General features: G+C 40.8%; 1 protein-coding gene across 3 annotated transcripts in view; it reads right to left on the bottom strand.

Moving 5' to 3' along the window:
• Window positions 1–16,360, bottom strand: part of stard13b (StAR related lipid transfer domain containing 13b) — a 153,563-nt gene that overhangs the window by 44,112 nt on the left and 93,091 nt on the right. Inside the window, exon 1 of one of the 3 annotated variants that reach the window (XM_072691535.1) lies at window positions 15,455–15,722. The exons of the other annotated variants lie outside the window; for them this stretch is intronic. Coding sequence (XP_072547636.1) covers window positions 15,455–15,620 — 166 coding nt within the window. The 5' untranslated portion in view covers window positions 15,621–15,722. Of the gene's footprint in view, window positions 1–15,454; window positions 15,723–16,360 lie in introns of those variants that run through there. 3 annotated transcript variants of the gene reach the window in all.

Consider the following 16,360-nt stretch of genomic DNA (forward strand, 5'->3'; position numbering starts at 1 on the left):
CTCGTGAGGAACGATGCCAAGGATTATGTTTGGCTCCCTAAAAACCATCCAATGGATGAATGGCTGAATGGATGTTTAAGCGAATCACTCATTCAAATGGGTGTGTATGAAGAACCATGTAAAGGTGTACAGACCCTGCATGTAAAGGAAGGTTTCTAAGGTGAACTAAGAGTCTGTGGGACTTTATATTACTCACAAACCTCCTTTCCAAACACGGTTCGCTCAAAGAACCCCTTATGGTACTTTTTTTACTATGGTACTTTGTTTTTAAGAGTGTGGCCTATTGTAATGCAAGTAATACTGGGAAATATGGCAGAAATGGGCTTGAAGACTTGAAGACTTAACAGCATTTTCACAATACACAATCATAGCATTTGAGACTGAATAGAAAAATGCACCAGTAGCACCAGTAGCACCATTCAGTGTGCTAGCAGTACTAATGAGATCCATGATATGCTCAGAAATGACCAGTTTTTAAACCAGTTTGTGCAACGACATGAGAACTAACACATTTACACGACTCCGCCTATTCAGTCTACTGCAGTTTAGCCCCTCCCACTCCCATTGCAGTTCTCAGGAGTGTTTCTGCTCTGAATACACCAGAGGAAAATACCCTCACTGGTTTAAAAGAAGTAGGCAGGTCTGTATGTCATTTGCACTCGCCATAGTCAGACGCCAATCAGCTTGATCGGAATCTGAATTGTTCTATACAGAACCCAGAAACTGTCTATTCACCCTTTTTGGTGTTATATAGAAATCAGAAGAGCTCCCTTATAACAAGCAAAGAACCATTAAGAATCCAAATGGTTATTTGAGTTGCTTTGGTTCTTTTCAGTACCAGTACCTGTACTAAAGAACCCTCTTTCATAGAGCAGTATGTATAGTCCCTTCTAGTCCCTGAAATGACTTGCACAGTACAGTACAGTACAGTGTGTTTCTTATAGGAGACTGTCTCTCTCAGATATCCACTTCAAAACATCCCAATATGTGTGTTAGATTGTGTATAATGATGAGTACATGAACGTGTATGTGTGAGTGAGAGAGTGAGTGAGTGAGTGACTGTTAAAAGCCTTTCTCGCCCTGTAATAATGTACAAATGTCATGTAAGTCGAGCCACCTGAAGGCAACATCATGACGCTTCTTCACAACACTGCTGTGTCATAACTACCATTTGTGTGTCCTATAATTCCTCCAGCTTTATAATAAAGACAAAACACACTTCCAGTAACACTCCAGTAACACTCCGCCACTGTAATCTGATTTTCCACACAGACGTAATACCCGGGCTGGGAGCGGCACAGGGCCCGAGATCTGTGAGCAGGTATTAAAGGGGAATTCCTTAGATATTGAAAAATTCATGCATTGTTAAACCGTTTAGAAAAATCAACCAAATCAGAGCTGTGTACAACGGTGGTGAAAGAAACCTTGACATTTTGAACAGTTAAATGCCTCGTAAAGCTTCATCACAGAAATGTCTTATACAAGAATGGTTGTGGAATTTTGTTTTACAGTAGTTTTGAGAAGGTTTTGATCTAAAACGTTTTATTGCTATTAGTATGCAAGCATGTTCACTGAGAAGAATATGCAGACCATTATATAGCAGAAACTTACCACCAGTACAAACCATCACTAAACAATTTTACTAGTAAAAATTTAAGGTCTGTGTCTGTAGCGCAACTTTTACTAGTAGAACTTCAGATATCAATTATGAATTTGTTGCTAGTAATATACAGATCTATAGAATAATAAAGCCATTTTGACTAGTCATATTGCCAGAATGACATAGTTCATGCCATTAATGCAACTAGTCCTTTGTTATCATATGATTTACATGGAATATCTCGTTGCAAGTCCAATATCCACAATTTTATTTTTAAGTAGAAACTGTAATTCCAGATATTTACCCTGTAATGTCATCCCAAACATCTTAAAAACTGAATTCTGGACTTCAAACTAGAGACAATCCTGAATGACAGAAAATCCTGGGATTTATTAGATATTTTCATGGTAGCATTGCAGTGATTTTTAATGATTAATATAACGTTAAGTCTGTGATGATTTAGATTTTCAGTTTTCATAAGGCTAATTAATGGAGTATCTGAATGAATTGCATTTACATGATCCAACACATACTGTGTAGTAAATATAATTATAATAGCAATATTAATTTCGCAATTTGGAGAAATAATCATAATGTGCGTCCCTGCTCGTTAGCTACATATACTATTAGCCTATCAACGTCAGTGGAAAAACTATAGAAGCAAACTCTGGACACCAAAAAAGCCTCGGCTGATGAACTCCATTGGGGGTGTATGGGAAATTGTGCAAAACTGACTCCTCACAGAAATGTCTTATACAAGAATGGGCTTGGCTTTTTGTTTTACAGTCATTTTAAGAAGGTTTTGGTCTAAAAAGTTGTGTTAAAATCCATTCCTGGTGGAGGGATACATGCAGTGCACTGTAAGATTAAATAGTTCCCAAAGCAAAACATAGCTTTTCAGATTTAGCAGTATTTCACCATCATCAGCATCACATATTAAAATTCTGAAGACATGTGGTGCGTTGGTTGGTTGGTTGGTCCACCAGTGTTTCCACTTCATAATAAACACGTCAGAATTTTATCAAATGTCATAAAATCGCAATTACAAAACTCTGCAATGTGGAATTTATACAGGAAGGGGAGACATATGAGGACGCCCAAGCCAGTCTTCTTATCTTTATGAGTAGAGGAGAGAATATAGAAGAGGAGATTAAACTAGCTAAGGCCGGGTCACCTCCGCTAACGCTACTATAGCTCGTATCATTCAGCTCGAAAACAACCAGGTCACAGTGGGTGAAAGACGCTATCTGTATAAAATGATCTGAATAAATAGTTCACAACATTTGTGTCATATGTCATATTTCCTCATTTTACACCTTCTCCCGGGTGGGGGGCGTCTGTCATGATCGCAGCTGCTGGGGAAACATCCTAGAGGAAACACCCTGTTCACTGGTGGTTTTGGATATTAAATAAATGACCTCTATGACTGACCTATTTGTAGTCATTGTGACCCCAGGGGCCAATCACCACCACCACTGTAGAGAAATCTGTGTTAGGTAAGTAAGTTTCTCTACAATGATCTGATGGCTCTACACTGAATGGCTCTAAATGGCTCTGTCTGCATCTTAACCACTGAAATATGCAGAAAGTTGGGGAATTCCCCATTAATACTCAAGCAGATGTACATCGGTGCACTGTGGCTTGCTTTCTTGTCTGAGTTTGTAATGTAATTGTAAGAGGTGGGCTTGGGGGATCCACTTTTGTGGCTTCACTTTTTGACATAATGTGAATCTGGCAGTTGTTCTTTACATTGTGTCAATAGAAATCAATAGAAATGCTCCAAAATAACTTGGCATGAAACCTTTTCACCTTGACTTTCATCGAGAAGTCATGCATAAGAGGACATGCCTGCTCCACTTTTTCATTTCTGTATTAATACCCGATAAATGCACAGTACGGTTTATCCTCAGTCCTTCAAACTGCTCAGATGGTTGCTATTTATCCATGGCCACCCCGGCCTGTGCTATATTCAGACTGTTGTTTCTTGTTGAGCGATGCACACTATAAACCGAACAGACAGCAGCTGAACTTCTGCGGTTAGCCCAATGCACAAGGCCCGTCATTCTCTCCATTTAGAAACCTGCGATTCATACCTCAACCAGCAGGGGGCACTCATCAGCCAAAATCCAAAACAGAACTCTCAAGGCAAAAAAAGAAAAGCAGAACGGGAAAATACAAGCATATTTATTCCATCTCTGGACACACAGTCAACAGTCATCCGCCTACCCACTCACAGAGAGTGTCATTTATAACTCAGTAAACATATTTATTTAGCCACATCTGATGTGGAACGTCTCCAAAAAGACAGGCCTCGGTACATCAGTAAAGCTTCCAGACTCAATACCATTCCAGCATTTCCTCACTTCTGTTCAGTTTAAGGATTGGTTTATTTCTGTGACGGCTGAGAAGAGGAAGGCAGATGATTGCACACTCACGCCCAAGCCTCTGTTAATGGGTGACTTTGTGCACAGCCGTTACAGTAATGCCCAAGCACGCATTACTGAAGCCTGTCAATGATTAGCCATCTGTAGCACAGACAGCCAAACAGCTCTCTATAGCCGAACAGATCTAGAACTGAGGTAGGAAAGCTGTAGTCAGACAGTCCTAGTAAAGAACAAGCTTTTAGACAGTGGTGTACATTCTCATTATGGGCCAAGAATCAGCAACCATTTCATTTTGAGATTTAATTATTTACCTTGTAATCGGATGTCAGACATGATACATTATGTAGCAGGTTTACCTGCTTTAGCGGACTGCTTCACAATCCTGTTGACTTCATCATGTGCACTGACTGTAACTGGGAAAATGGTACCCCTGATGTTCCCACTCTGAGCCGGAGCGCTGCTAACTGCACTATAGAACTTTAGTGGAGCTGCCCAAGGCACCAAGCCAGAACTGCGCTACAATGCGTATCCCGAGTCGTATCTGTGTCAAATCCTGCAATATTACTCGACTGCCTCAGTTCACACGCACCGTTCACTTTTACTGCCGGTTCTGTACCTTGTAAAAGTGTAAAAGTCAAGTGTAGAGCTGTCCATAAGAAGGCGCTCAAAGTGCAATTTGTACTTATTGCAGTGCTATACTGCTAAACTCAATTAGTCTCCTGGACTGTAGGGGAGCCCAGGAGTAAAAATGACAATTCTTACATAATGCTGCTTTAAAATTTGGATTTATTGAACTATGCTTGTCCTTAAGTCAGTTTAGAAAGTAAGCAATAGTTAATCCATGTTGCTGAGATGATATCTAACAGTTGATGGATGATATGGCAAAAGTGCAGGACTGCGATACCAGTATAGCCTACAAATCACAATGTTTCATGTTTCGATTTGCTAACAAGCTTTACAGTTTTAAAAATCGAAATGAAAAAGAGAAACAATGAGCCAAAAACCTTCATAATTTCACTTTAAATATGATAAGATTTTAAAATTTCATTTAAGACTATAAGCAAGAGAAGGAAAACAGCCTAATTAAAACTGCTAACATCCAACATCCAACCTGATTCTGATTCCCGTGCACTTTTAAGTGTGTATTTAGCTTTTATACAGTGATGAGGGTATAGAGGGTATGCACTGATGTCACGTTCCCGCTGGAGCACGTCACATTTTTGTCGGACTGAGTGGCAAAAGCCAATCTGTGAGACGCCAATCAGCTTTAGCTAAGCTTGGCATGACATTTTGCTGACTTGCAAAAGGTTATAACTTGCTTACATGTTACAGGTCTTCTAGGTAGAGCATGCGCTTGTGAAATCTGGTTCCGCATTACAGTCATCAGTCTTCGCAACATTCTCCATACGACTGCAGGCTCCGAACCACAATGTCTGTGCCGTGGAGGTTCCGGATAAATGAATGTACTGTTACACAAATGGACATTAAGGCTTTAAGCCAAAATTAAAACGCTTGTTCATATTCTTTGTTTTTAACATGTCCCAAATTCAGCCCCACTCGAGCACTGATAAGGAGCGTGAGTGGCCCAGACCGCTTTGTGAGCGAGCTACCTGCTTTCGGTACATAAATTTACACATATTACAGCAAAAGAGACGGATACAAAGAGGATGTAGGTCCTTTAAGACCTACATATTAATTGAGATTGAGTGGGCATCCTAATAATGGGACATAAGGTGAGAATTCCCATTTTTCCCCATCTCCCTCTTCCATATAAAACGTCAGAGCAAATGTCAGGGCTAACAATCACGGTTCTTTCCCTTAAACTGAAACTGATGGACTCTAGAAAAACACAGCGCATGACTAAGGCAGTGTGTGGAGAGTAGCCCCCGCTCAGACTGGCACCTGGGAAGCGTACATGATTTAAGAGCTCTCTGAGTCATTTTTCCTGCTGAGTAATAGTCTGTACTTTGCTCTGTTTAGTGGCGAATGCTTTGCTGTACATGGATTTGTTCTTTGGAAATTACAGATTATAAAAAAATCGGACTGTGTTAGTAACGAGATTAGAAGGCATTACTATCATTAAGCAAACATACGGTGCAGCCGTAGCACTGCAATCTAAATTCCATGGTGTGCTTCACCCTTGCCTGAATAACACACCACAAAGACTTCAGTCCTGATGGGCCTGTGTAGCAGTAGCTCACATTCTCAAGAGCTCCTTCACATAAAAAACATCTCAATAGCCAGCACTCATATATGCAAACCTGTACCCATCCCAAATGAGCCTACAGCAGCGCCGAATGGAACGTCCATTGAGCTTTTGGGGAGAGGAAGAACTAGAGTGCTCGTCCTCCTTCAGCCTCAAGTGGCTAAACACTCTCCCCTACTCCAGCTGTCCAAAACAAAAAGAAAGGGTTTGCCCTCATACTTCTCACAAACCTCCCCATTAGTTTGTAGTGATTGGATTCTCAAGCTGTTCAGACCAAGAGCCTCTTCTCAAAGCCGCGAGTTCACTCACTCATCTGCTCTTGCCAACAGCACTCTTGGACTACATGTCTTAGCAGACCATTTAGTGAACATCCGCTGACTATTTAGAGCTACAGCATCTGTCCAAATGTTTGTGGACACCCCTTTTAATGAATGCATTCGGCTACTTTAAGTTGCACCCATTGCTGATGCATGGGTGATCCAGATGCATACCAAGATAAAGCCCCCTGGCATTGAGCTGTGGAGCAGTGGAGCTGGCAGATGGTGCTCCATCCAATACAGCCCAACATCCTGACAAATACTAACACTATACTAACACTCTTGTTGTTGAATACGATCAAATCATCACAGCAATGCTCCTCCAAAAACTGAGCCCTCCCTGGACAGTAGAGACTGTGACTCCAACAAAAGGTTTTGGAAGGAACAATGAATGACCAGGTGTCCCAATACTTTTGTCTATATAGTGTATTTCAACACAGTGATGAACCGTGAATCTTAAACCCTGTAATTTTATTTACACCACCGAAATTTATATACACCCAGCCCTGAGAGACGCTAGAGGAGGGCCTACCAAGGGGAACACCACAAGGAATCTAGGGTACTGTAGAGGCGCCTTGACCTCAGGAGCCAGTGAGGCAAGCGGGTACTAGGCTAAAAGCTAACCCAGCAGACTGGCTACAATGTCTTCATCTAGCTAACCGCATACTGCACTCCAAGGACACTGAGAGGACACTGGGAGGACAGCACCACTGGGAATAATTTAAAACATAATTACACTGTTATTGTTACACTGCCATGCTGTCTTATGTTATGTTATGCTACGCTATTCTATGCTATTCAAAAGTCACATACTTACTATTTATTTATCAAACAACAATTAAAATACTGTCATTAATAATTAAAATCACTGTAGAACAACACTAACACTAACAACATGCTATCAGTCCCACCGTCAGGCCCAAAACTGAGAGTTTATGCTAATGCTAATGAAAACTAGCAACTATTAAAGTGGTAGGGTATGCTAGCCATTAGTGCTGCTTTGAAAGTCACCTGCTTAGAAAGCTCATGACCCCATTCACTGAGATCTAATCTCTGCTCGCTGAGGTCAGCTGCCAGGACATTAATCTGGAGGTGAAGGATAGAAGGCAACGGTCCAGTGCAACACTGACCAGTGAGGTAATAATCTTAACAGAGAGTCTTGGCAAGGCCCGCAAGTTGCTACAGATGATATGTGGTTGCGTGCGAGTTGCGTAAGGTTGTTAAAGGTGATGTTTGAGAGGTCAAGAGATCTGTCAGCTGGCCTTTGACCAGTCAGCGATGAAAGGAGGGATGAAAACGTGCCAGGGAAGAAGTACCAGGTCCAATGATACCTGGTATACCCAACATGTGTCAATTTCAGAACAATTATTAGATTCAAATACAGCTTAATTAACATCTCTGGTTGTCTTAACACAGCCTCATTCCAGGGCCACATGGAAGGTTAACAGCAAGGTAGGGCTGGGCGATATGGTACAAATACAATATCATGATATTTAAAGATGTTTTTCGCAATACACAATATTTATTATTATTATTATTATTATTATTATTATTGATTAATACATGTAATCACAGACTAAATACATCAGTAGTGACAGATTCTTATGAACTGCTGTTCAGATCCTCTCCCGTACTGTATACAGTGATTTATGTTCAACATCTGCTGCTCTTCATCTAATTAAACCAGTCGAATTAAACTGTTAGTAATGAAGCCTGCAGCTGATCAGTGTTTATTAAGCGCTCACTAACAGTATCCTGCATATGCTTAGAAAAGCATATTGTTATCACAATAACAAAATTTATCACAATATGATAAAATATCGTCATATTGCCCAGCTCTACAGCGATTTGCAGACAGGAACCTACAGTAAGACTGGTTAAGCCTTGCTTTACATGTTAAAACATCCATGTAAATTTAGCTTGAGCTGCAAAATGTAAAGTATCCTGCAAGAGTTGCAACCTTCCCAACTTCGTGAAACAAGTCTCATGAAAGCACCAATCAAATCAGTGACTGTCTATCACATGACCACATTGCACTACATCGTCAGAGTTCACTGAATAAATGGACGATTCATTCAAACAGATGTTAGTATATTATACAGGTCAGGAGAGCAACTGATAGTATTTTGATAGGCTTCTTTACTCATCTTCTGCTTCTGCTCCTGGGTTGACCTTGCTAGTACGGCCTGATTTGGCCACGTTGGCAGTTGTTACACCAGTAAATGATTTAGAGGACAGTGGAGCGGCTGATTTCTGGTTCTTCTGCATCCACAACCTTCTTTCTGAAGGCCTCAGAGAGCTCTCTGGATCTGGCCATGGTGATCCTCACCACTCGCTTCAACCATCAAGAGCAAACCAGACTAAACGCTAACTGTACACTAGAAGACTTAACTCCACTGCTGCGTTCTCGCTACACTGGCTTCCTGTAGCTGCTGCCTGCATCAGATTCAAAACCTTGACGCTGGCCTACAAAGCCAAGACTGGACCAGCCCCTCCGTACTTGGTGGCGGTGGTCAAAAGCTGATCTGCACCAAGAGCCCTTCCAGCTTCAGGTACGGCTCGGCTCGACCCGCCATCCCTCATAATTCCCAGAAGACGAGCGTCCAGGCTTTTTTCTGTCCTGCACCAAAGTGGTGGAACGAACTTCCCCTGGGTGTCTGAACGGCAGAATTGCTCGCTGTCTTCAAACCCAGACTGAAGACCCTCCTCTTCCGAGAGTACTTGGGCGAATAGTAGAATATTATGGTCCATATTGACGTGTTTAGTAGAGTCTGAGCTTAGAGGTATCTTTGAATTTGAGTCTGTTCAAACTAGCTGAGGTTATTCTCGAGTAAACAGTGAAGGATAAGAGCAATGAAAGCACTACTTAGCAGTGACAGATTAGTGTTTCCACCATGAATGGTGTTGAAGCAGAACTAGAAGAACCACCAGAACCAGAAGGACCATGGAAATACTCATTAGACTTCATCAAACTGGTGGTGTGTAATGAATTTCGGTAAAGGCAGACCTGCAGGCTGGAAATAGCAGCCCGAGCTGTGCATGAAGAAAGTGATCAGGAATTCAGGAGAGGGTTGCAAAAAATTCGGCAGGAAATTTCCTCAGCATGAAGTCATGAATAGCTCATTGAGTCTGCTGAGAGTGGGCAGTGTTTGAGCGAGTGTGTATCACTTTTTTGTGCGTCTCTGTAAGCCCAAATGCGCACATTTTATAGGGCAGATTTACACATCGAGCGTGTGTATGAACTGGAGTGTATGCAGGAAGAGGAGCAGCAGCAGATGTGTAGATCTAATAGCGATGCCAAAGCAGCGGAGCAACGCCGCACTCACAATGGTCTACTTTAAATCACACAGGGAGAACGAGAATTCCAGCAAAATCCTCCACAAAGCCCTACATGGACTAAACATTCTGCCGTCGCTTACGCAGAAGAGCAGGCCTGGAGCTCCCTGTTTAACCAAACTTCATAAAAGGGGAAAAGAGGACACTGCTCCTGAGTCAACATTGTCCACTCATAAAAAAAGTGCCTGCCCATTAACTGACTATACAGGCAGTTAGACAGAGTTCGGTACACTGACTAAAGTGATGCTGGCAGAACGGCACCGTCAGATCATAAAAAAGATCTTTACGTTCAGGTTGAGTTAAAAGCCCTTTGTTGTAACATACACTATGTGGCCAAATGTTTGTGGACACCCATTCTAATGAATGCATTCAGCTACTTTAAGTTGCACCCATTAACCCCAGATAAATATGAAGCTACTGGCACTATGCCTGATGCCAGGCGTGGGCTAGAGTATAGGGTAAAAAGCCCCCCTGTTTGGTTGGTGCTCCATCCAATACCTTTGGGATGAGTTGGGGATGAGTTGGGAATGAGGTGGGGTGGGGTGGTGGTGATCATCCAACTTGCTAACGCTCTTGTTGCTGAACGCTATCAAATCCTCACAGCAATGCTCCTCCAAAATCTAGCAGAAAGCTGTCTTCTCTGGCCAGTAGAGACAGTAACTCCAACAAAAGCTGGAGAAGCTCTTTTTCAATGCCCTTGATTGGTGTAACCGCTCTCCTCAGGAAGGCCCTCTAGTCCAGCTAATGGAAGCCATGCCATGCTGTGAGTGTTTGGTAGCTCAGGCTTCAGGCATGGGTGAGTGGCCCTGAGTACGTCCAGCCCCTCTCTCTTATTCGCTCTCTGTCAACAGAGCTGACCAGATGGAATGCAGAACCGTGTCATGAGGGTCATACGACTGCCCTTTTACTTTCTCCTGCTCTTTAGACTTTAAGGCAAACATTCACCCTCAGGCCCTTTCAACGCAGCCAATCAGTGATTTTGATCATAATAATGAAGGTCAGTCTTTTATCGTGTCTCATAATTACACAGTTAATATATGTGTTACACTGTAAGGGATACTGAAATCACAGTATTGAGATACGGTTAGTGACTCCATAATAAGCAGTCCACTTAACTGGCATTATCAAAGAACGGCAATTTACTGTGTCTAGCTGTCAGACAGCACTGTTAGACAACACTACCCACAGAGCAGCTCAGATGACCCTTGCCATTTCATCTTCTGCAAATGTACATTCAATCTTTCTGTTATGTAGTGGGTCAATGTGACCCATTTAAAAGCTTAAAAATACAGGGAAAATATATTTTGTGTCATGTTTGGAGCATTTTAGTGGAGAAATGTTGAAGTATAAATAAATAAATAAATAAATAAATAAATAAATAAATAAATAAATAAATAAAAAACAAATGTGTTGAACGTCTAGCTTTTGTTGGTGCACAGAAAACAAAATACAAAAAAATAAATACATAAAATAAAATAAAAATATTTACTAAGTAAATTAATTATAATAAACAATTAAATGAATTATATATATAGATATATGACATTTTGAAATTATGAAATGAAATTATGATTTATAAAGGCAAAAATTACACAAAATATTAATTAAACTGATATTAATTACATGAAATATATCTTTTTTTTTATCACTTTCGGATGGTTTTATTACTCTCGGATGGTTCGGATCCACCAGGGCAGTTTGAGCCAGGATCATTATTGCCGTTCCTTGTTGAACATACCAGGAGGGTTAAAACGATGACAATTCCCATTACACATGACTCTCACATAGATGAAAGGAAAACCCGGTCTTCTGACACTTCAGGAAAAGTAAGTAACATGCGGTAATACTCACAACACAATAGGTAGCTGTCTGCCTGTGAAAGCACAGTAATCGTAGTGCGTATGGGTCTCTGTTATTGAATATTTCTTTTCAGGAATGCTCTGGAACAGCAGACAATTGTCATTTCTCCAGCCCGACTGACCTAAATACCTTTTAACCCAGGTAACCCAGACAACTTTGACCCCCCCCCTTCTCGAACCTCTAACTACAAGACCCCACACGTCCACCTGTGTCCCACTGAAGATAATCTAGATCCCCTGAAAGCATAACACATGCCTATGCTGGGCCTTGAGATTCCACGGTGCGTCTCCAGTCAAAGAATAACCTACAGTATGACTGATAACGCACGTACGCCGTCAAGCGCACAGAGTCCTGTTCTAGATAACTTCCTCTGAAAGCTTCAGAAGGTCACTTAGCAGGGATTCAAATTTGGACCATGGAAGAACTCATAAGTGAGCAAGTGCTCTTTTTAAAGGCTTCACATTTATGGACATGAATAAAGAATTGAGGAGAAATTCACACATTTCACAAGATATTTCCCATCAAATTCAGATTTATTTTACAATCTATTGAATAATAAGCAATTCGAGTCATAATGCTACTATAGTTCATATTCTATAGATCAAACTGCACCTGTGCATGAGTAACCATCCAAAAAAAGTACAATAAATCAATGTAGTCAAGTTTTTCACCCTTTAAAGATCATAATTTGCATATTAAAATGTGAAAATAATTGTTTTATTTTCTGTACAGTGGCAAAACCTCCATATTCAGCACATCAGTTTTATGTATTCACATTTTGTTTAGCCTTTTTTCAAACATTTTACACTAATTTACCCAGAACAAAAGTTTTTTAATGCTCTAAAAATGATGTAAAATATTTTCCTGTTGATTTTTTAACTGTTAAACAGATACAATTAACCCACAACCTCAAAGACAGGTTAAAGACACGTTCAAGCCATGCTTGATTAAAGCCAAACCCATCCCAAACACCAGGTACACAAGTTTATAGCTAAACACTGCAATCCGATACCATAAAATGTATCACAGAGGACTGGACTGGAATGTCTCACCTTTGAGAGCTAATAAAATATGGGTGGCTTCCGAACGTGCTGAGGGTGCTTAAGGAGCCACACCTGCAAATGTGTGTGCAAATGTGTGGGTGTAGGAGGGAAGGGGGTGTGAGGGTCCTAACCCCTCTTGTCATGCGTGCTCATCCCCCCCCAGGTGAGCCTCCATGCTGATTAGGACAAAAGCGGTAGGGACGGCCTGGCTGCTCTGAGAGGTCAAGCCCTGTTTGCTCAGGTTTTCCACCATTGTCCTCCACTGAAAGCAGCAGCCTGAGGTGTCAACATTTGCAGAAACTCACAAGCATGACTCACTTTAGTTCTGGACTTCAGCACTAGCCAGCACTGACCTTAACAACTCTGACAGTCCCCTGTCAAATAGGCCGTTAGACGTACGAAAGAGTACACTCTTATGGAAAAAGGTGCTGGAAGGGGTTCTTTAGAGAGATGCCACGGAAGCGTCACCTTTGGTTCCTGAAATAAACTTTCAATGGATGCTTTCTTAGAGCTGGAAGGTTGTCAGTATTGGCAGATATTGCTTATTACGTTCAACTATGTTCATATTCTCATCCATCTCCTCCTGCTAAGGGTCGTAGTGGGTCTGGAGCTTACCCTGAATCATTGGGCCTAAGGGAGGAATGTCCCCTGGGCAGGGCACCAGTCCATCACAGTTAAGCTAATATTTAATGATGTATTTATTGATGTATTTGTAGAGAAGATGCAGAAGCAGAAGGTTTAGGAGACTATTGTAAAGATATTTTAATAAATCCTTTATTAATTTTACTGAATTTGATCCAAACAAAAACACAGACGAAAGCTGTATTTCTCTGTAATGCTGATCTTGGTGGATTTAGTCCAAATTCATCTACATTATTATGTTTATTCACTGACACTGGCATCTATATCACCAGATATTTACATGAAAAATAGTGGATATCATCATCATCATCGGCCACTAATTCTTATATTGGTTTATCCCTAAACTGAAAGGTTCTTAGTTCTTATTATAGCTGTGAAACTGGCGATTAGATTTGTATCACGATACAGAGGTTACGATTCAATTTATTTCAACATATCGTGATACTTTAAGCAAGATGTAATGTTGTGGGTTTTTGTTATAATCAAATTTTAGAAAAACTGTCAACATGAACCAGTCTTTCACAAATATTTGCAGAACAAACTCTGAATTAAAAATACAGGGTTACGATTCAATATATTGAGATATATTGTGATACTGCAAGCAAGATGATGTATTGTAATTTTTATCAAATTTTTGGAAACCTATCAAAATAAATTTTTGCATAAAAACAACTACAAATACAAGGGTTATGATTTAATGTTTTGCAATATATAGTGTTACTGTAAACAAGACGATATTCTGTGCTTTTTTTTTACTAATACAATTTTTGGGGTTACAATTTAAAATATTGAGATATACTGCGATCCTGTAAGCAAGACAATAAATTGTGTTTTTTATCAAATTTTAGGAAAACTATAAAAACAAATCTTTGCATAAATTAATTAAAAATACAATGTATTGCGCTACTGTAAGCAAGACAATATACTGGGATTTCTTATTAGAGCTGTGTATCGGCAAGAACCTGGCAATATAATGTGTATCTTGATACAGAGGCTATAATTGTATTTATTGCAATATTTTGTGATCCTGTAAAAAAGACGACAGTGATTTTTTTTACAAAGAATTTAGAAAACTGTCAAAAAATAAACCCTGTCTTCCACTAAGTTTTGCATAAAAACTATTAATTAAAAATTCACTGTTTACAATTTCATTACTGTAAGCAAGATGATGTAGTGTAATTTTTTTTATTTGTATCAAATTTTAGGAAAAACTGTCAAAAAGAATCTTTGCATAAAAACTATTAATTAAAAAATACAGGGGTTACGATTTACTATATATATATATATATATATATATATATATATATATATATATATTAATATTAATTAAAAATCAATGTTGTGTTTTTGAGAATCGATACAGTATGGCAAAACAAAACTGTGATACTTAAGTAGGGCTGGGCGATACAGTAAAAATACTATATCGCAATATTTAAAGAGATTTTTCACGATACGCAATACTCATTACAATGCATGTAATCACAGACTAAATACATCAGTAGCAACAGATTCGTAAAAACTATCTGCTGCTCTTCATCTAATTTAACCAATCTAATCACACTGTCAGTCATGAACCCTGCAGCTGATCAGTGTTTATTAAGCACCAACAATATCCTCCATATGCTTAGAAAAGCTTATACAGGAAAAAATCGTCACATTGCCCAGCTCTGGACTCAAGTGTATCAATATTATCTTACACCTTTAAGGTTTTTAACCACTGAGTATTTCATTACATGACAATTCCATGAACGTACATTGAAAACTCTGAATACTACGCACAGCGTGGGATCCACATACTACTTACATATTCCTAATACACCAAAGCTGAAATTCTCTCAGAGGAGTTAAAGTAAACACAACAAAAGGTGTATCCACAGCTAAAAGCCAAGACACACCTCAACAAAGTCAATGTCAACTCGGTTTTCAACAAGCTCCATTCTCTGAGCCAAATATCCTTAGTGACAGTGCAAGCCCACTCTTCAAGAACACATACACACACACACACACTTACACACACTCTGAGACTCTGACTCAGTATCTGCTTATATAACTGCACCTGGCCATACCTGCAGCTATCCTCTTGAGCAGCTGCTGGCGGGCGATGATCCGGCCCAGCCTGTAGCCGGAGCGCCTGCGGTGGTGGTCCATCCTCAGGTAGATGTCCTGCGTCTCTGGGGTCATACTGCCCAAACACTCGCTGCTGCTTTCGGACACGGGCAGCTCCCTGAACATGGCTACGCAACTGTGCTGCCACCCACCCCCAAACTTTCCCCGAAAGACAAACACTACAATAACACACACACACACACACAACAGTCACGCAAGTGTGTGTCCACCAACAGCCCAACACGTGTGAGATATGAGACCTAAGAGCTGTAAGGAATCTGGGCGGAGGGCCAGGGGGCGAGACTCCTCCCCCTTCAGGGTCACATGACCAGGCTGGAGCCAGTGAGGAGAGAAGAAGTAAGGGCTGGCCCTCAAGCCGAGGCTGAATCCAAGGTCTGTGCTAGTACTGCTAGGCGCGGGAGGGAAATATAAATACCAGAGGAATGCTTGTGAACTGACAAGAGTGGAGAAAAGGGAGTGGGACGAGGGGAGGTGGGAAGGGGGGCATAGAAAAACAGCATGGGTCGAGACCCACCCTGGCCCAAAAAGAACAAGCCCACTGCTGTGAAGCCCCACGCAGGTGCCAAGTTTACTCAGGAGGAGGCTGTTAGCTGAGGAAAGAGAGAGAGAGTGTGAGATAGAGAGACACCGAGAGAAGGTAACAGGGTGCAGGAGCTGATAGTGTGGCTATTTTAATGAAGCCCAATAAAGCTGCCCGACAATTGGGGTGTTGTGCTGTTTGTACATGTACTCTTCTGAAAAAGCATAAAAAAAAGTGCAAGGAACCCTCCCTCCCCCCACCCTAACCTAACAGCAGAGCGGCCTTTCACCTTGTGAAACAGCTATACACACTTTCACGGTCATTT

The sequence above is a fragment of the Salminus brasiliensis genome, chromosome 11, assembly GCF_030463535.1.
Source record: "Salminus brasiliensis chromosome 11, fSalBra1.hap2, whole genome shotgun sequence".
Classification (NCBI taxonomy): Eukaryota; Metazoa; Chordata; class Actinopteri; order Characiformes; family Bryconidae; genus Salminus; species Salminus brasiliensis.